The 22,104-nt window shown below is 36.6% G+C and overlaps 1 protein-coding gene across 2 annotated transcripts in view; it reads left to right on the forward strand.

Moving 5' to 3' along the window:
* Nucleotides 1-22,104, forward strand: part of pds5a (PDS5 cohesin associated factor A) — a 210,302-nt gene that overhangs the window by 71,670 nt on the left and 116,528 nt on the right. For both annotated transcript variants that reach the window (XM_051928056.1, XM_051928057.1), the window contains exons 6-10: nucleotides 45-171; nucleotides 3,808-3,888; nucleotides 7,117-7,257; nucleotides 13,948-14,063; nucleotides 14,264-14,358. In XM_051928056.1, the coding sequence (XP_051784016.1) occupies nucleotides 45-171; nucleotides 3,808-3,888; nucleotides 7,117-7,257; nucleotides 13,948-14,063; nucleotides 14,264-14,358 (560 nt within the window). The remainder of the gene's footprint in view (nucleotides 1-44; nucleotides 172-3,807; nucleotides 3,889-7,116; nucleotides 7,258-13,947; nucleotides 14,064-14,263; nucleotides 14,359-22,104) is intronic.

The raw sequence follows: 22,104 nt of genomic DNA on the forward strand, positions 1-22,104 counted from the left end.
TCATTCTTGACAAAACTAACTTGATCTGTTTTTATTTGTCACAGCAACAGTCACAACCAGAAGGTGCAAATGCACATGTTGGATTTGATGAGTTCTATCATCACAGAAGGAGATGGAGTGACTCAGGAACTTCTGGATTCCATTCTTATCAACCTCATCCCTGCTCACAAGGTTAGGTCTAATTTTTGTTGCATGTGACGTTTTAATTTTATAAGTTTATAACCATAAACTAGGAGGAATTATTTTAAAATTTTAATTTCACTCGAGTTTTTAGTTTACTGTTTATATGAAATCTAAACTGTATAAATATGATTTGAAAAAATATTTGGTAATTAAGCAGCCAATTATCACAAATTAATTTAATGATACCATTCATTCATTATATCACTAATGTATACTACTAATGCTTTGTGGTCAACAGGTTATCATACCCCATTTGTGTTATAGCAGCACAGACTGATAGCTGAGAAACATTTTAAATCATGTTTTCATGTATCACATAATCCACATGTCATTTAACCAGTCATATGATAAAATCGCAAAACAAGTAAGGTTTGCTAAAATATTGTTAAATATTTCTGGAAAAATCTGTGCACATCATAAACAGGAAATCCAAGACACATTTGTTTATCCAGTCTTATGATAAAACCATGCTAAACACATTCAAGCTTTGCTAAAATATTGTTAACACTAGAATTACCAAAGCTTACAAAAAAGTCATAATTCCGGCCCACCTTAAATCTGCTCGCACCTTTCCGTCAGCCTCTTTTGTCTTGTAAATGTTTGTATAAGCCCAAGCAGCCTGCTATACCATCCCCCCACCACCACTGCAGAAACTGCCATCTTTCGCCTTTACACCTGGTGCAGCTGCGGCATTCTTGTATGTGACTGGACGTTTCTTGCAGAGAGGGCTTCTGTTCTCTTTCTCCGATCTGAGTTCACCTCTGTTATAGCTCGTATTTATTTGAAAACAGCAGTGTCAGATCAGGGCGAGCGTGAACACGACTGAGAGAATCCATCCATCCATCCATTTTCCAACCCGCTGAATCCGAACACAGGGTCACGGGGGTCTGCTGGAGCCAATCCCAGCCAACACAGGGCACAAGGCAGGGAACCAATCCTGGGCAGGGTGCCAACCCACCGCAGGACACACACAAACACAACCACACACCAAGCACACCCTAGGGCCAATTTAGAATCGCCAATCCACCTAACCTGCATGTCTTTGGACTGTGGGAGGAAACCGGAGCGCCCGGAGGAAACCCACGCAGACACGGGGAGAACATGCAAACTCCACGCAGGGAGGACCCGGGAATCGAACCCAGGTCCCCAGGTGTCCCAACTGCGAGGCAGCAGCGCTACCCACTGCGCCACCGTGCCGCCCGACTGAGAGAATAAAACTGAATAAAAAAAATGCTAACCTTTACAAGTACCATACATTTACACTGGCTGTTACAGACTCGAATCAAATGTATGTTTTTATTGTATAATAGCAACAATAAGAGCAGCTCACTGCTCAAGACGTTTATTCTGGGACACGTGAAGACTTGAACCCGCGACCTTCTGAATAGGAGTCAGCAGTTCTTACCGCTGTACTTCCAAAGAAGTCACGACAGCAAGCCACACTAACCTTATTTCTTTTTCTTCGGTTATAGTCTTGAATTAAAGTGTACTTGTTCAGTTATACTTGTAACTTTTGTAAAAGTGCTTATTTGATATTTGGACTCCAGTCTTCACACATTATACACTTCATGTCAAAATTTTGTTGTTAGTACTAAAACTTGAAAAAAGTTTGCCTTTTAAGTATGTGTTCAACATTTCTGTCGTCCTACACTTACATAGATCTTTGTAGACATGGAACACACATGAAATGCATGTGTTCCAAATAACGATATATTTTTTAGACTATACAGCTCTAGGTACCCGACTCCCTGATAAACAAAGCTTGAGCTAGGAGAGCTTGTTGCAGTTTCTGCTGTGGTGAGGGGGATGGTATAGCAGGCTGCTTGGGCTTATAGACACATTTACAAGACAAAAGAGGCTGAATGTAGGGGTGCGAGTGGATTTAATGTGGGCCAGATTTACAAGTTTTTCCATAAGCTTTGGTAATTCTAGTGTTAAACAGATACTTCTGGAAAAATCTGTGCACATCATAAATGGGAAACCCAAGAAACATGGGGATTGACTTTTTGAATTGAAGATCCTCCTCTCCCCCTCATTCTTTAGTCAAGAGTTTTGTCTTCTGTTAAAAAGGCATAGTGTATGATATATACATTGTACTGTAGGAAGAGATTAGAATACAGGAGTGGTGGCTCTGAGGCTAGGGATCTGCACTGGTAATCGGAAGGTTGCCGGTTCAAATCCCGTAAATGCCAATAGGGACTCTGCTCTGTTGGGCCCTTGAGCAAGGCCCTTAACCTGCAATTGCTGAGCGCTTTAAATAGTGAGAAAAGCGCTATACAGTGATCCCTCGCTGTATCGCGCTTCGCCTTTCGCGGCTTCACTCTATCACAGATTTTATATGTAAGCATATTTAAATATATATCGCAGATTTTTTGCTGGTTCGCGGATTTCTGAGGACAATGGGTCTTTTAATTTCTGGTACATGCTTCCTCAGTTGGTTTGCCCAGTTGATTTCATACAAGGGACGCTATTGGCAGATGGCTGAGAAGCTACCCAACTTACTTTTCTTTCTCTCTCTCTTGCGCTGACTATCTGTGATCCTGACGTAGGGGGTGTGAGCAGGGGGGCTGTTCGCATACCTAGACAATACGGACGCTCGTCTGAAAATGCTGAAAGATTATCTTCACGTTGCTACCTTCTGTGTGCAGCTTTTAAGTATGCTGCACGGTGCTTCGCATACTTAAAAGCTCAAAGGGCACGTATTGATTTTTGAGTTTGTTTTTCTCTCTCTCTCTCTCTGCTCCTGACAGAGGGGGTGTGAGCTGCCGCCTTCAACAGCTTTGTGCGGCGGTGCTTCGCATACTTAAGCCAAACAGCCCTATTGATTTGTTTGCTTTCCTCTATGTTTCCTTTGAAGAGGAAGATATGTTTGCATTCTTTTAATTGTGAGACAGAACTGTCATCTCTCTCGTCATGGAGCACAGTTTAAACTTTTGAAAAAGAGACAAATGTTTGTTTGCAGTGTTTGAATAACGTTCCTGTCTCTCTACAACCTCCTGTGTTTCTTCGCAAATCTGTGACCCAAGCATGACAATATAAAAATAACCATATAAACATATGGTTTCTACGTCGCGGATTTTCTTATTTCGCGGGTGGCTCTGGAACGCAACCCCCGCGATGGAGGAGGGATTACTGTATAAATGCAAAGAATTTTTTTTTTTTTTTTTTTTAAAGATTGTTCATTAGTGTATCAGTGCTAGTGCCTAGAATCAAGTTTAAAATACCAAGTCTGTCTTCTGTGCCATTTGTTCATTCCCTGAAGTTTAGTATTGAGCCAAAAGCAGAACACATACACAGCTGAAGTGGTAGAGAGATGTATAACCAGTTTTGAATTAATTGCACAATGTTCAGCATTGCTTTAGCATGCAACAGTTTTAAACGGCCTTTGCGTTTTGATAGACATGCTATGTTAATTAATAACATTAAAAGTTGCATTTTGGTAGAAGTGAAAAGATGTTTGACACAGTTAAGCCAAAAAGGTGATATTAGTGTTGTCAATTTGAGCATCTGTATTTATTGGTAGTTATTGGTTTAAGATGATTCTTAACAAGAATAAATGTTTGCTGTGAATATTTGAATTTTCTGTCTTTGGGAATAAGAGGAATATGTGGTGTTCTCTTTCAGAATTTAAATAAGCAAGCATATGATCTTTCTAAGGTTCTCTTGAAAAGAACAGTACAAACAATCGAAACATGTATTGCCAATGTGAGTATCAGCAAACACTTTAATGTAGTAAATACAATGTTTTTATTTTAAAAATGTGTTTTATGTTTTATTCTTTAGCTGATATGTGATATGGTTTTTATACACAGTTTTAAATCTTCACTGTCTCCTTAATATACAGTCAAAGTAAAAAGTATGTGAACCCTTGGAAATTATCTGGTTTACTGCATGAATTGGTCATAAAAAGGTGATCTGATCTTCATCTGAGTCACAGGTACTTATATACACAATGAGCTTAAGCCAGTGACACACAAAAAATTCTACTCTTTCATGTCTTTATTTTACAAACGCATTCAACGTTCACAGTGGTAGTGGAAAAAGTAAGTGAACCTTGGGATTTAATAACTGGTTGACCCTCCTTTGGCAGCAGTGACCTCAACCAGGCGCTTCCTGTAACTGCTGATCAGATCTGCACATCGTGTGGGGGGAGTTTTAGCCCATTCTTCCCTGCAGAACTGCCTTAACCCTTCCATATTCTTTGGTTGTCTTCTGTGTATGACTCTCCAAGTCATTCCTCAGCATCTCAATAGGATTGAGATCTGGGCTATGACTAGGCCACTCCAAAAGGTGGAGTTTGTTCTCCTGAAGCCATTGTGCTGTGGATTTGCTGCGATGTTTGGGGTCATTGTCCTGTTGCATCACCCAGCCTCTTCTGAGCTTAAGTTGATGGACAGATACCCTCACATTATCCTGGAGAATTTGTTGATGAACTTAAACAAATGAATTCATTTTCCCCTCAGTGATGGCAAGCTGTCCATGACCTGATGCAGCAAAGCAGGCCCAAATCATGATGTTCCCTCCACCATACTTTACTGTAGGGATGATGTTTTGATGTGCCCTTTTAGAGCCAAATGAAGTTCTGCTTGTTCCTCCCAAATAGTTCAATTTTGGTTTCATCACTCCACAAAACATTTTCCCAGTACTGTTATGAAGTGTCCAAGTGCTCTTTCGTAAACTTCAGGCGTTCAGCAATGTTCTTTTTTTATAGCAGTGGCTTCCTTCTTGGTGTCCTGCCATGGACTCCTTTCTTGTTCAATGTTTTGCGTATAGTTGACTCATGAACAGAGATGTTAGCCAGTTCTAATGACTTCAAGTCCTTTGCTGTCACTCTAGGGTTCTTCTTTACCTCATTGCTGATTTTGCATTGCGCTCTTGGGGTCATCTTGGCAAGGCGCCCACTTCTTGGCAGAGTAGCCACAATACAAAATTGTCTCCATTTATAGACAACTTGCCTAACAGTAGACTGATGAATATCTAAAATCTTTGAGATGACTTTGTAACCCTTTCCAGCCTTGTGTAGATTAACAATTCTTGATCGTAGCTCTTCAGACAGCTCTTTTGTGCGAGGCATGATTCCCATCTGGATATGCTTCTTGTCAAAAGCTCAAACTCAAACTTCATAGCGTTTTTTTTATCAGTCAAAATAATTCTAGGCCACACCTTCTGAACTCGTTTCATTGAATGGACTCCAGGTGTGCTAAATTCTGACTGCAATGAGGTTTTTAAAAAGTCATTAGCTTAGGGTTCACTTGCATTTTCCAAACTTCAGTTTCACAGTTTGAATGATTTATTCAATATGGTCAAAATCTCTGAGAATCTGTGTATCTTTAGTTATAGGAGACGGTGCTTGTTCATTATTGTGACTGACATGAAGATACAACCATGTTTTATATGGGAATTAGACATAAATATAGATAATTCCTAGGGGTTCACATACTTCTTTGACTGTGTGTGATTTACTAATTTGCATTTTTTTAATTTTTGTTTTATAATATCTTTAAATGTAAGAATTCTGTATGCGCAGAAAACACATTGCATATTATATACTTCAGTAGGAATGGCAAAGAATTAGTAAAGTGAGACCCACAGTTTTTGTATTACTCATTGCAAAATTTGGTTGGTCAAGCTGTAACATGAGCTATTTAAGAGCAAAGATTTTACATATATATGCAAATGAAGTACAAAGGAAATGCTGTTTTCTTGTTTGCCACGCATAGTAAGTCCCTTATGTTACACAGAAGTAAAATATGAAACTGATTTTGTTGAAAGATTGAAGTGTCTTGAAGTAATTATTGGATTTTAATCATTTTAATACTGGCCCCTAAAAGCAAGCATCATAAGAACCCTTACAAAAGAGCTTTTGGGACTCTCAAATATAAACTTTAAATCATGGTGGTATGGAGCAGTATCCATTTCAGTAGAATTTTTGCTCTGTTTTATATGCTTCTGTAAGAATCACATGAGCAACACTTTTTTGTATTCTTATAAAGGGAAAAAATGTAAACATTAGACTTTTCAGTAAACAATAAGGAAAATAATTGCTTTTTATAAAATGTCAAAACAAATATACAATGGAATGATTCCATGTTTTAAAAGTATAAATTTAGTTTTGAAAGAAAGAAAATGGAATTTTAAGTTTACTGTTAATACTAGTGAAACGGTGTGTCTGAAAGCTACCAGTTCTTACCACCCTAGCAGAGTGTGCTTTAAAATTGAGAAAAGTAAAACGTTAATCATTTGTAGACCGTTGAGGGCGCTGACAAGAAAGTAAAGGGCACAAGAAAAGGATAAAATAATGACGATTATAGGCCGTATCTGCCATGTGGGTTGACTAATCCACTTCTCCCACTTGAACACCAAAATGCTTCTTTTTCGCCTTTCAAATTGTGTATTCTTCCACATTTTAGCCTCTTTTGTCCAGTACTTCACCAAGCCCTAATCTCAAGGAGATAATTGTTGTATGGGGGGTGTTGTTGCCAGATCCCTTGTCCTTCTGTATTGGCCCCAGGTGCTCCTACACTTCTGACACCATAGAAATAATAAATCAATCCTCAGGCACCTCTTTGTCAACCTATATATGTGTGTACTTGTATGTATATATGGTCAATAGCTGCCTTACATTCACATATCCCTGAACTAATGGGGTGACTGGACATAGTGTTGAACCTCCTAAAAAATTAATGATTTTCGGGTTTCAGGCAGATTTTGGGATATTCAAACCCTTTTAGTGGCAGTTTAAGTGTATAGGTAAAATTAAAACCTAAATACAGAATAAGCTTTGCCAAGATTCAAACAAATCTGCATTATTAGTGTTTATTTTTTAAAATGGTATTTGTTTTCTGTGATGTTCTTGTCTTTGGGTCACACAATCCTAGTAAAAGTATTTCTAGAAGTGTTTTTCTTATATAAATATTTATTTTCATTTTTCAGTTTTTCAATCAGGTTTTGGTGTTGGGGAGGTCATCTGTCAGCGATCTGTCGGAGCACGTATTTGATCTGATTCAAGAACTGTTTGCCATTGATCCTCACCTCCTGGTTTCTGTTATGCCACAGCTTGAATTTAAATTGAAGGTATATAGTTTTCATTCACTCTCCTTTAAATGTAGTTAATTTTTAATTGTATTTATCAAGTAATTATTGAAATATGCTCTGCTCTGTGCATTTTTTTATTTAAGGAATTATATATTAAAATGTGTTGTTACTAAGGATGGCACATGGAACTGTTCTTTCTTTTGAAAACCACTATAGTTTGGTAATTCTTGTAATGAGAGTGATTGCAACCATTATGTTAATATGGTTAATGGGACTCTAGGAAAAAAAATGTTCCGTCCATAGTTATGAGTTTGAATTAAATTTCATTTTCACAGTGTTAATAAAAAGAAAGGGTTGCAATGGTTTTACAGGTATTGGTTGTTTTTTTAAATTATGTACTGCACGAACTAGGGCTGTCGCATATTTGAAGGTTTTTTTTTTTGAGTGTTGCATATGAAAAGCAATGTTCAAAACTGAACTGAATAATTTCAGTCTCTGTAGTCCACATCAGTGTTTTTTTTTTTTTTGTTTTTTTTTTAAATCGGCATGTTGTGTCACTTCCTTGAGCCAGACCTATTGGCAAATTTTGGCTGACTAGCCTCAGTTATTAATGAAATGAACATCTGTGGAATATGAAAAAGCAGACATCCCCATTCCGATTTGGGGTGGGGTTGATATTGGGGTGTTCTGGCTTGGATCTTTTCTCAGCTTTCATCTAGAGGAACCTGCTGGCATAACTCTCCCCTTCTTAGCTCACAGGTACACTTAAAGCCCGATTTACATTTTACTTTAAGCCAAATACTGAATCAGATTCTGTGCTTCTGTAAATCTTTATAATCGGAGATGCATAATCTTCATGTTATAGGTCTGTTTCTAATTGTCAGAAACCATTTGAGCTGCAAGAATCAAGTGAAGTCACTTGTCAGTTTTGATGGCAGTACATACATCCTTCATTTCATGTTATTTATGTATAAAACATTGTATTTCAGTTACAGGTTAAGATAATAGCCCTACTCAAATGATATTGACTAGAGGTACAGCTAGACAATATACTGATGGTTATCTGACATAATGCAACTGGTTATTCCTTGTTCCCTTTTGAGATTCTTGAAATGTTATTTTTGCAGCTCAAGTAAGATGGTATAATTCTGTGTTCTAGCAGTTCTGCCCTCTACAATAGCAGTAGCATTTATTTCTCTATAGAACATTTTAATAAACAGAGCATAACTCTAAATGCAAGAAATAGTTACAAAAAAAAGGCTAATTAAATTAGGTAAACATAATTAAGTAATAAAAAAATTATAATTATAATTTACATAACATAAATATATAATTAGAAGAGTAGAGTCCATATAATATTTTTTTTTTTTTTCCCAAAACCTATCATCATATAAGAATATTATAACATCATATTCTAAATCTCTAAAGATAAGCATGCTAATAAAAGTTAAGATGACTGGGAGTACTGGAGAAAAAAAAAAAGAGAACCCCCATTTAAGTAGGTGAAGAAAAACTAAAAGCAATCTGCAAGGGCTCTAAGGCCAAAAGACAGCCCAGCCTCCACTTGGCCTTCTAACAAACCTAAATGTTCTTAAGTCATTAGGTCATGTACTCTAGTATTTGTTGTACTGTACAGTAGATGAAGTAGATAAAATTGACACCAATATTATAGATGATTATTTAACAAGATGTTATTGAACAGAAAACTAGAAAGTGTGATTTTTAAAGAAAAATTAATCCTTTACTTCTGACATCAAGAAGACCATGAATTATCAAGCAATTCTGGCAATACTAACCCTTTGAAGTTAATATAATGTACAGATTAAATTGCTCAGAGATCTTTATATAGACAACATCTTTGCATCCTACGAACAATTACATTCCAAATTTAACTTTCCAGCTACACACTTGTTTCACTATCTTCAAATCACCATCTCTGCAATATATAAAATTATTTTACAGTCCCTCCCTTTTAAAGATCCAAGAGGACAATGGGAAAAAGATCTCTTAATCAATATATCAAAAGGAGTGGAAAACAGCAATGCAGAGACTTCATTCGAGCCCCAATTATACAACGCAAAATTATATATCGAGCACATCTGTCTCGCCTTAAACTGTCCAAAATGTTTCCAGGGCAAGATCCAACCTGCGAACGCTGCAATCAAGTCCCAGCCTCACTGGGTCACATGTTTTGGGCCTGCACCAAATTAACATCATTTTGGACCAAAATTTTTAAGTGCCTTTCAGACAGCCTTGGTGTCACAATCCTTCCTAACCCATTAACAGCTGTGTTTGGTGTTCTTCCAGATGGGTTTAAAGTGGAGAAGGACAAGCAAACTTATTGCATTCACTACACTTTTGGCACGCAGACTTATTTTGCTAAACTGGAAGAATCCTAACGCTCCTCTTTTAAGTCCATGGGTAACCGATGTTTTATACTATTTGAAATTGGAAAAAATCAAATATACAGTTAGAGGTTCTGTACAGAATTTTTTAAAAACCTGGCAGGATATAATCAATAAAATTTTAGAATAAGCTCTTGAAGCACCGAGGAACCAATTATCTCCACATCTCTTTTTCCTCTCCATTCATCTCTACTGGCCTATTAAACAAAAATTTAGGTATGTCTACAAGCCTTAAGTTTTACTCTGTTGGCTCTCTCTCTCTCAGGGGTGGGGGTTGACTTGTTTTTTTTTTTTTTTTCAATCCTATTATTTGTAAAAATTAATTTGATTTTGTATAAATGATTACAATAAAATAAAAAAAAATGCACAAAACATTACTATTGATAATCTACCTTGTTTTCTTTTAAGAAAAACAGTTGCTCTGAAGTACTCCATTGTGTACTATTTTTGTGTATAACAGTGAGGTTGTTTTGGTTTTTTTTTTCCCTCCTATAGTTTAATTTTATGAATTCAAAACTGAGGCACACCTTTGTTTATGTGGCCCTTAGTTTATTTAGTCCATAGTGTAAACATAATGTATATTTTTGGTATATTCAGAGGTTCCATTGGTAAGTATGGCCGCATACAACTGTCAAGAGTGTGTATAATTTATTAATTTATTTATTAATATAAGCAACAGCTGATGCTTTTTTGTGAAGGAATAAATTACTGTCAATCTTTTTTTTTTTTTTTTTTTTTTTTTGGTGTGGGGCCTACCCTTATTTTTTTTAGTTCTAAGACCGACTCCTAGCTAATAGTTTCTATTGTCTCTTAAGGGGTGATGTCATGATGAAATAAAAATAAGTCTGAAGGCATCATGCCTTAATAACTGAAGAAATAAATGTTGAAGCATTTCATGTTTAAAAAAAAGTCTGCAAATTTAGAATTATTAGCTCAGAGTGGATTGTCATAACCTTTTTTTTTTTTTTTTTTTTTTTTTTAAAACAAATTGGGAAATGTTAACAATCAAGTTACATTTCATAATATTTCAGTAGTAAGTCCTACCCTTTTCAACAATCTAGTGAAGCTTTAGAATGCAAATTAGTATCTACCCTAGTGCTGGGCAGTATACCGGTTCATACCGAAAACCGTTTATTTTTGTTATGATATGGATTTTTCTTATACCACAACACTGGTTTAAATTGCCTAAACAACGTTCGGAATGTGGCGCTGTGGGAAACTGTTTGTTTAAGGGGTACCCTTTTCACTGCTACTCTGGTGTTGCGCGGGGGGTCTTTTTCACTGGTACACTGCTAAACACCGCAATGAAGTACATGCATTCATAGACATACATGCATGCATTAGTGAAGGTGTTGCACGGGGGCTCTTTTTCACTGCTACACCGCTAAACATGCAGATGTGGAGGTATTGCGCGGTGAAAATTAACGAAGAACATTCTGAAACTGAAGCTGTAGCAGACGATAGTTAAAAATGATGACACAGAAGAACTTTTGCTGGAAAAAGGAGTCATGTCTGTTGTCTGGAGATATTTTGGATTTAAAAGGTCGGATGTGGACCCATTATGTTCAAATGTGTGAATACTGTTTCTATACTACTGGATAATACTGCAAGCCAAGTTGTACTTGTTTTGTTCTTTTCAATACTGTGTAATGTACCTGGGTACTGTGTAATAGTGTGACGACATTTTAACTTTATTCTCGACATTTCCACTTTAATCTTGACGCTTATGACGAGAATAAAGTCAACATGTTGACTTTATTCTCGTAATTTGTTATTAAAGTAGAGCATCGTAAACTAGACTTCATCTTAAAATGAATATTTAATTTACTAGGTTTTCTCAAACCCCGTCATAAGTTATGTAGCACATTAAATGCTTTGTGTTGTGTTCCCGGAGCCATTTTAATCGCTACTGCTTCTTAAACTGACTTCCTCTTGCACTAAGAGGAGGTGCAGGCAGCACACAGAATACATTAGTTTCATGATATTCCTGCTCCCTGAACATTTAGAATGCTAAGATAAATACTTGATATAATTTTCATGATGAAATACATTAAAGCATGTATTAATCGTGGGGGCACGGTGGCATGGAGGTTGCAATGCTGCCTCGCAGCAATGGGGTCCCGGTTGTTCCTTGCTTTGAATTTGCATGTTTTTCTGGTGGGTTTACTCGGCGTGCTTCAGTTTCCTTTTAAAGTCATGTAGGATGTTGGGTTTTGTTACACTAGCAGGGTTAATATAGCATATGTATTGCTCGTATTCACCCTGCGATGTGCTGGCACCATGTTCAGGATTTGCTGCTGCCACGCACACAATGCTTACTGGGATGGGCGCAACCCTGAATGGATGGCATAATTAAACATGTATAATGAAGATTTTTTTTTAAAAGTTCAGAACACTCCGTGGTCTAAGTTTATAACTACGTTTAATTTCACAAAGACGTTTATCATGTGGTGATTGGTTATGTGGAGAAAGAAAAAGGAAAGATAGGAACTGCAGGTTTGATACATCAGATAGACACGGCACGCATGTAATAAAAGCCCGCTCAGAAGAACATGCATTGAATTCTGTGTTCGTGTCTCCGACCACCAGATCACAAACCCAATATTTACACAATATTTAAGTTAAACCTGTGCAATACCCATTCATACATCCAGTTTTTTTGGAGCCTAGTCACACCTGCCATAAAGTTCTCTACGCTGAACATACACCTGGGGATCCCTTACTGCGAGGGAGCAGCACTACCGTGCATGTTTAATGCCTGCTTTAATGCATTTCATCATGAAAATTTATCTTAGCATTCTACATTTTCAGAGAGCAGGAATATCATGAAGTGAATGTATTTTGTGCGGCGATTGCTGCTGGCGCCTCCGCTTAGTGTAGAGGAAGTCAGTTTAAGAATCGCGTACAGCAATTAACAACTGGGTCGGGGAACACTTAACACAAAGCATTTAATGTGCTACATTAACTTATGACGGAATTTGAGAAAATCTAGTAAACATTGATTTTAGGATGAAGTTTAGTTTACGACATTCTACTTTAATGACAAAATAAACAGAATAAAGTGGAAATGTTGACTTTAATCTCGACAGTTTTTTTTTTTTTTTTCTTCACTGTGGCCCTAATATGCTTCCGTAAGACTATACCACAAGTAGCATTATAAATGCAAGTTGCAGTTTTATTATTTATGTATATAGCTTAGCTTGAAGCAAGGTCCATATTAATGCAGTTTGCCTTAATGATGGTTCAGTTGGTAAAGATGTCATCACCAAGTTGCACTTGTTTTGTTTTATTTTATTTTAATTTGGTGAATACTGTGTAATGCACCTGGGCTTTGAAGTCCTGGAAGTAATAGTATTATTACTGGAAGTTGCACTATTATTTATTGTATTGTTGTTATAAATTTAAATATTATGCAGTTTAACAATGGTAAAGTTGTTTAAAAAGTCACTTTAACGTGTCAGTGGACAGAGATTGTTAACATTAACAGAAAGTGTTGTTGGTTTACAAAAATATTTACTATTCCTTTTCTAAGACATGTTCAGTGCAATACAACTTTTGACAAGCACTTCTGGATATTTTGCTCTAAATGCCTCTTTGGATGGTTGAAAATATGTTGTTTATAAAATTTGTTCAATAAAAAGGCTGTATATTTTGACTGCACCTGTCATGCAATGCGATTTCTTCTCTTCATTAGTGCCACCCCTTTGAAAACTATCACTTTATGGGGCCATGCAAACCTATATTAATACTTGTGTCCACATTAAAATGTTTTTTTGTACAATGTACAATTCTCATGACAGTGGAATAGGTTATTCTTAGCCAGTAATTGCAGTGGAAAATGTGGTTAACATCCACCCATGCATGGGGAAAAAAATACTGGCCAATACCGTGAAACCGGCATAATTTTGAGAAATACTGTGATATAGAATTTTGGTCATACCGCCCAGCACTAATCTGCCCTAATGTTTAATTTGTTATGAGCATCATTTTCCTTCTCCATGGAGCAATTAACATTTTAATGAGCATTTTTTTGTTTGGAGGCAGTTCAACATAAAAATTTAAAACCTTAGTAAACCCTGTCCAATGTAGTAGGCATAATATAAGACCATGATAATGTGTGAAGTTTACAGCTGCAGTATTTTCAAAAATTGGTGTTCAATGTTTTGGGCTAAAAATGTACATGAACATACTATCGATAATACTTTGAGAGATGTGTTGTGAGTCTCCCACAATCAATCCACTGTTTGCATTTCTTATTTACACATCAAATCTTGTAGACATCAGGCATCATTTAATTGTCTTCCTTTTGTTTTGGAACTTGTAGAGCAATGATGGAGAAGAACGTCTTGCTGTGGTGCGGCTGCTGGCAAAACTATTTGGCTCCAAGGATTCTGAACTGGCAACTCACAACAGGCCTCTTTGGCAGTGCTTTCTTGGAAGGTATGCAGTGATAAAATATGCTGTGAAATGTTAATCGGAGCAGTTGGGAATAGTGGAATCTGTGTGCGATTTAAAACTGTTGCCAGTTAAAGAAATTCTCAAAAAGAGTAAAAACTTTTTCAAGTGGATCAGTTTTACGTGCCTTTCTACTGTACAGTATTATGTTGATGCATTTTTTTTCCATCACTCTTTTTCATTAGATTTAATGACATTCATGTTCCTGTTCGACTGGAGTGTGTTAAATTTGCCAGTCATTGCTTGATGAACCACCCTGATTTAGCGAAGGATCTAACAGGTAAGAATTCATGGAATTTTTTTTTTGTTTTTTTAAACAGTGCTATTTTACATCTTGATTTAACTAAAATGTACTTGATGGAATTTTAAGTCATTTCACAATAATGGGTTTTTAGCAAGCAAGCAAATTTTATTTATAGAGCACATTTAAAAAGATTGTTGCCCAAAATGCTGTACATATTAAAGGTAAAAGGCAAGGAAAAGTCATCAAAGTTACACACCATATGATCATTAACACAGGCACGTTAAGATAGACAAGCAAAGTTGTGAAAAACACATCTCTAGATAGACTTGAAAGGTAATGAAAAGGGTGAGTTTTGAGTCTGCATTTAAAAACGATAATGGAAGGGGCAACTGATATATTGAGGGGCAAGCTGTTCCAAAATCTTGGGCGGCTACTACAAAGTCACGATTCCCCTTGTGTTTTAATAAGAATTGAGACACATCTAATAACCGCTGACATGATGACCGTAAAGACCAGGGGCCTCATGTATAAATGGTGCGTACACACAAAAAAGTTGCGTAAGCCTGTTTCCATGCTTGCATCGTGATGTATAATACCTAAACTTGGCGTAAAGCCACGCACATTTTCACGCTAGCTAAATGCTTGGCGTACTCAAGTTCTCTGCTCGGTTTTGCAAACTGGCGACATACAGCGTCAAAGCAGTGATTTTGTTCCAGTGTGGTTTCCCTTTCTTTTTTAGATCCACATCCCTGATGCGGCTTCATCATATACACTGAAATTAACCACATATTGTTTTATTAGTTTAAGGCATCGGATTGTAATTAACCTGAAACAATATACTGGTCCATGGAATGGCCAAACTATTCCAAATACCATAGCTGCTTTAGTGTTCCTATATCTGTGTGCAATCTGATCGGAAAGAGAATTATCGGTATACAGCATCAAGCACACACTGCCTCAGCCATGCTGTTTGTTGAACTAGTCTCAAACGGCAAAAGCTTCAGAGCCTTTCCTGTAGGGACATCGCAGTTCAGAAACCGTTTCATCCCAAGAACTGTAAACGCATTCAATCAGTTCCTCAAGTGCTCCTTGTAGAACTGTTTGCACTTATTAGTACGGTTACCTCACTGTAAACTTGCGAGAGTTACAATATTGCACAACCTGCACCACTTTATTAAAGCACGTATTTACATATGATGATATTTTTAAGATGAATTGCAGCAAAATGTTTGTTACATTATACAGATAAAATGTTAATATCATTTAAATAATCTGTATTGTTAATAATTAAACGAGAGGACACGGTGTCACAGCACTAGCAAGGAGCTGGCGCCCATTCAGGGATTGTTTCTGCCTCGTGCTGTATTCTTGCTGGGGCTGGCGCGACCCTGGAAGGATAGAATAATTATACCACTATTTAAACCAACAAATAGTACGTTTTTCCTTGCCTCCACTTGGGGAAAACAGAAGAATTTCAGTGAATACCAAGTGCTTTTGCCATTGTCCTTTTCACAGAACGCAGAGCTTAAGGGCTATTTATATTGATTTGCATATTCAAAGAGGCTTAATTCTGGGAGGAGTTTGGGTGGGGAAGCAGGCACGTGCATTACTTTTCACATAGACCTGGATTTATGGAGTGGAAGAACATGGAAGTTGCCGTTCGCACAGATTTATGCATCTGGAATTTTTTGTGCATACGCACATTTCCGCTTTTGTCATTACGCCATGTTTTAGTGTGAATTCTACACACGGCATTATGCATGAGGCCCCTGGTGGTTGCTGCAGATACCATAAGGAGGACTGAATGATACCAATATACAAAGAATTGCAATAATCAAAACAGGAAGATACAAATGTATAAGTCCCTTTCTGATTTCAGAAATCACATCCAGATTGCAGCCTTTTAGAAAGCCATGCAATACATTTAGGCAGACCAGACAAGATTACATTTGATTTACCTTCATTCAACTTCAGAAAATTTGCCAAGCAGTCAAGAGATTTTCAAGGAGCAGGCATTAAGTTTCACAGTCAAATAAACTTGAATATGAGTGATTACATTCAACACAGACAGGCTGCTGTACCAAAAATGACATATGATGATAAAATATGTACAATTTCTTCTAAGCAAAGTGAAAGGAAATATTTTTGTTTGATTTGTCCTAAATGTTAATTAAAAAGAGAACATGCCCTAAAATAGAGCCCTGTGAAAGTCCCTATGAATTGATTTCCAGTATTGATAAAAAGTTTTGTGATTAAGGTAAGAGGTCCAGTGGTGTATCCCAGATGCCAACCCAATTTTTAAGGTGGGCAAGGGTATATTATGATTTATAAAAGGCAGCAGTTAAAACTAGCAGAATCTAGCACAATTGCCTGAATCAACTGCAAGTAGCAAGTCATTGGTAACCTACGAAAGAGCTTATTTAGTACTATGAAAAACTCTGAACCCTGACTATAATGATTCTAGAATAGCATCACCAAGGAAAGATGGCAGTTGTGAAAAAACAACCTTTTCAAGTACTTGAAAGAGAAATGAGAATTTAGAAACCAGACAGAAATTACTAAAGGAACACTGGTTGGTATGCCAGCACACATCTAAGAGGGCTTATAGTCAACAACAAAAAATGGCACTTACTAACATTGAGCTTTGCATCTTCCTTGAGTTTCACCGAACTTGCTCTTTCCATTTCACAACGTGACTACATCTTTTTTCCTGCCCAGAACATTGCCCCGTCTGCAGTCAACCGTCCACCCTGTTGGTTAGTGGTGCTATTAGCGTGGCTCATCAATCACTTCTGTGCAGTGCAGAGCATGTAAGTTAACATAATATTAATAGATACTGGCAAATTTATTGACAAAAAAATTTTTTTTTTCTATAACCGCACCAAATTTCAATCAAATTCGTTAGTGTTTTTGAGATTTTAGTGTATTTTGTTTTTTCTACTGGAGGGGGTTTGACCTCTAAGTAAGTATTCATGTATCGAAATGTCTGCCCTTAGCTGATACCTACTGCCCGAGATGTGCCATCCTGCCAAATTTCAGCTTTTTACTTAAATGGGAAATAGTATTTTTGTTGATGAGTTAATGAATTTAGTCACTTTTGCATTATAGATAAAGATACAGTGTCCTCCATAATTTCTGGGACAAATACAGTAGTCCATAGGTAGAAGCAAGCCTAGGTATCTTACGGCTGCATTAAGGAAGCAATGAAACACACTTGAGTAATCACAAACACCTGTGATGCCAATTGTCCCAAACATTATGGTGCCCTGAAATGGGGGGACCATGTAGAAAGTGTTGTCATTTCTACTTGATGTGACTAAAATTTATGCTGATACCCTTAAATTAAAATCGGCAACGTGCAAGTTAATTATGTCTGAATTGTTTGATTTGTAATTTTAAACTATGGAGCAAAGGGTTAATTCAGTGGAAAAAAAAATGTGTGTGTGTATATGTATATATAGATAGATATTGGTATATAGATCTATATAATTAAAGTGATGTATTTTACAATTTTTTTGTTTTATAAAGTTTTAAAGTGTTGTAAATATAAGCGTAGGTTGCAATTCGGTTTCAGCCCCACTATGTGCATGTCCCTCAGTGTGTACTCAAGACTGCCCTCCACATCAAAAAAACATTTTTTTTGTTTGTTTATGAAAACTTAATGAAGTGGCAAAACCAAGCACATAGAACTGTTTTCTGCATTTCTGTGTGGATACATTTTTGTGTCCTTTTGGTAAAAGTCTTGATTGTGGTTAATTGAATTCATGTATTTAGTGGTTTTAATTGATTTTAGGCACAACCCAATAGCGTACCTCACACTGGTGGATTAATGAAGTTAGTTATGATATGAGCAATAAAGGGGAGTATGTTAGTGTTAGGGGGTTGGACAGCTATTTTTTGTTATGGTCAGAAATAAGCAATCATTTGTCAGAGAGGTATACATGAGAAAGAAAGAGGACAGTGTGGGCAGCGTCAGTCCTGTTGACTAATTAAAGAAAGCATGAATGAAGACTGTTGCGAAGGCCAGGATTGAGTCTGCTGAGTAGGGGAGCAGACAAAATAGAGAGAGGCCTGAGGAGCTTGTTAAAGACCGGAGGATCCAAGGTATGGCTACATCTGGGTGTCAGGCAAGGCCCCCAGAGGAATTGCATTTACTGACTGAGGTGATAGTTCAGGTTTTCAGTCACTACCTGAGTTGGCAGACCGGGATGCTTCCTGCTTGGGATTCCGGATGTCCTAATGTGCATGGAATAGAGAGAACAAAAACAGCATACCTCTTGTGTAACTTGGTGAGATTTGAAACGTATTTATTGAGTTTATTTATGGAGTACCCAAGCACACTGTTTATTTAAAGAGCACAGTTTTATCAACTTATTTATTGAATGCACTGCCACACTTTTTTTTTTTTATATATATATATATAATTATTTAATAAACTTTCACGCACTTTTGACCTAAAAGTATTTCCTTTCTTCTCGCTTGCCCTGGTCTGTCCCAGAACAGAGGATGGTGTCCATGACTGTGGTTAAAGCAGTGCAAGTACATTAAAAAAGCAGCAGAAAAACAATCCCTGGTAAAATACAGCTTATATTGTCTTTAATCATCATTCATGCCGTGCTGTACTAGAATTAATTTGGTAACTTTTGTTAGAATTTCAAATAGGCTAACATGAAATTGTAGTTTTTGGCACTTGGTAACTACAGTATTGCATGTCTAAAGAAGACTTTATCTGTAAATTTTATCAGAACATTTTACATTCTAGTTATAAGCCATTTTTCTGTGCAATAAATGCACTGAAGTAATCCCACAAATTTTAACTACCTCCAAAAAAATCTCTAATGGTTGTCAATTCTGCCAAACACACATGCACGTACAGTTCTGTATAGTGTGTTCTAGTGCTGGGCGGTATACCGGTTCATACCAAAACGTTTATTTTTTTTATGATATGGTTTTTTCTTATACCGCAACACCGGTTTAAATTGCCTAAACGACGTTCGGAACGTGGCGCAGTGGGAAACTGTTCAGGTGGGGACCTTTTTCACTGCTACACCGCTAAACACAGATTTGTTGCACTAGGGCTCTTTTTTCACTGCTACACCACCAAATAGTGGGCGGTAGCATAGGTATGCCGCGCGGTGAAAATGGACAGAGAGCATTCCGAAACTGAAGCTGACGATAAAGTTAAACATAATGACACAGAAGATGTTTTGCCGAAAAAAAAGGAATCACGTCCGTTTCCTGGAGATACTTTGGTTTTAAAAGGTCAGATGTGTAAATACTGTTTCTATACTACTGGATAATACTGCAAGCCAAGTTGTACTTGTTTTTGTACTTGCTAGTGTATGTTTTGCTTGTATTGATCCTGCGATGTGCTGGCGACTCGTTCAGAGATGGGCGCAACTCTGAATGGATGGCATAATTAAACATGTATAACGAAGATATTTTTAAAGTTCTGAACACTCCGTCAGCTAAGTTAATTAGTTTTAATTTCACAAAGACGTTTATCTGTGCGGTGATTGCTGCAGGCGCCTGCTGTTAGTGCAGAGGAAGTCAGTTTAAGAAGCGTAGTGATTAACGACTGGGTCGGGGAACACTTAACACAAAGTATTTGATGTGCTGCATTAACTTGTGATGGGGTTTGAGAAAATCTAGTAAATTTAAACCTTGATTTTAGGATGAAGTTTAGTTTACAACATTTTACTTTAATTATAAAATAAACTATGAGAATAAAGTGGAAATGTCGAATTTATTCTCGACATATAGTTTGGTTTTTTTTTTCCCGTGTCCATATTTTTGTTTCTTCACAGTGGCCCTAATGCGCTTCCATAGGGCTATACCACAAACAGCATTATAAATGCAAGTTGCAGTTTTTATTATTTATGTATATAGCTTAGCTTGAAGCAAGGTCCATATTAATGCAGTTTGCCTAAATGATGGTACAGTTGGTAAGATGTCATCACCAAGTTGCACTTGTTTTATTTTATTTTAATTTGGTGAATACTGTGTAATGCACCTGGGCTTGAAGCCTTGAAGTAATGGTGCAGCTATCAGTAATACTATTATGTATTTTATTGTTATTTATTAGTTTAAATATTATGCATTTTAATGATGGTAAAATTGTTTAAAAAGTCACTTAAATGTGTCAGTGGACAGAGATTGTTAACATTAACAGAAAGTGTAGTTGGTTTACAAAAAATATTTACTATTTATTCCTTTTCTAAGACGTGTTCAGTGCAATCCAGCTTTTGACAAACACCTCTGGATATTTTACTAAGTCTAAATGCCTCTTTGGATGGTTGAAAATATGCTGTCAAAATCATAGTTTAAGCTTTTGCAAAATTTGTTCAATTAAAGGTTCTATATTTTGACTGCATCTGTCATGCAATGTGATTCCTTCTCTTTAGTGCCACCCCCTTGAAAACTATCACTATATGGGGCCATGCAAACCTGGATTAATACTTGTGTGCACATTAAAATGTCTTTTTGTACGATGTACAATTCTCATAACAGTCTAATAGGTTATTCTTAGCCAGTCTACTACAGTAATTGCAGTTGAAAATGTGGTTAATATCCATTCATGCATGGGGAAAAAAATACCATCTAATACCGTGAAACCGGCAGAATTTAGAAAAATACCGTGATATAGAATTTTGGTCATACCGCCCACCTCTAGTGTGTTCTAAAATAACAACATTGTCATTTTGCAATATTACAAATTTAGGGATCACAGGATGGAAACAACTAAAGGTTAAATAGCATTAAATATATTATGTTTTTTAAGCCATATATCAGGTACTTTGAACTAAGACTTGTCTTTGTTGTTCTTCTGTTGGCAGAATTACCACATTTACATTTTATGCTTTATTTTATATTTAAACTCTGTAATTTTCTCACATAACATTTTTTGAATTGAAGGGCATTGTTCATTTAAAATTGGTAAATACAGCTTGCATGTAAATATGATATGCATGTATTACGAGGATTATTTTGTTTGACTTATTCTACTAACATTAAGAGAAGGGAAAAAACAGTCCTAACACAGAACAATTTAAGGCATCATCGACATAGACTCCAGAGAAGAGGAATGAAGGGTGGATTGTCGTCCAACATGTATAAAAACCAAGAAAGGTACAAACTAGTCAGAAAAAAAACATGGTCCATCAGTTTTTCTGATTTATCTGGACATATTTAGTACAATACACCTTGGAAAAAGGTGGGACGGTATGGAAAATGTGAAAAACAAAGCAGTGATTAGTAAATTATCTTTGACCTGAAATCAACATAACTGCTCATGATTTGAGGTTACAACTAATAATATTTGTTTGCAAAAATAAACAATTATTTTGATTCTGATACTTGCATACATACTCAAAGCAGTATGGACAGTAAAGAATTTACCACTTTGCAACATTGTCTTTCCTTTTCACTTAATAAATGTTTAGGTACTGAAGTGACCAAGTTATATAACAGAATAAGTTATTTTAATTTGTTTCAGGGAAAATTGTGTCCTATACTTTTTGAAAACAAGTCTTAAGTTGTGCAACATTTTTCATTTCAAAATGCACCACACATTCTCTGTTGGGGACAGGTCAGGTCTACAGGCAGGTCAGTCAAAAACCCATGCTGTTTCTATTCAGTCATGCCTTTATAATGCACACAGAATGTGGCTTTACATTGTCTTGCTGAAATATGCATGTGCATTCATGGGAGAAATGTTGTCTTGAAGGCAGCATGTGTTGTTCCAAGATCTGTATGTATGTTTGGGCACTAGTGCTGCCTTCA

This window comes from Erpetoichthys calabaricus, chromosome 5 (assembly GCF_900747795.2).
Source record: "Erpetoichthys calabaricus chromosome 5, fErpCal1.3, whole genome shotgun sequence".
In the NCBI taxonomy this organism is placed as follows: Eukaryota; Metazoa; Chordata; class Cladistia; order Polypteriformes; family Polypteridae; genus Erpetoichthys; species Erpetoichthys calabaricus.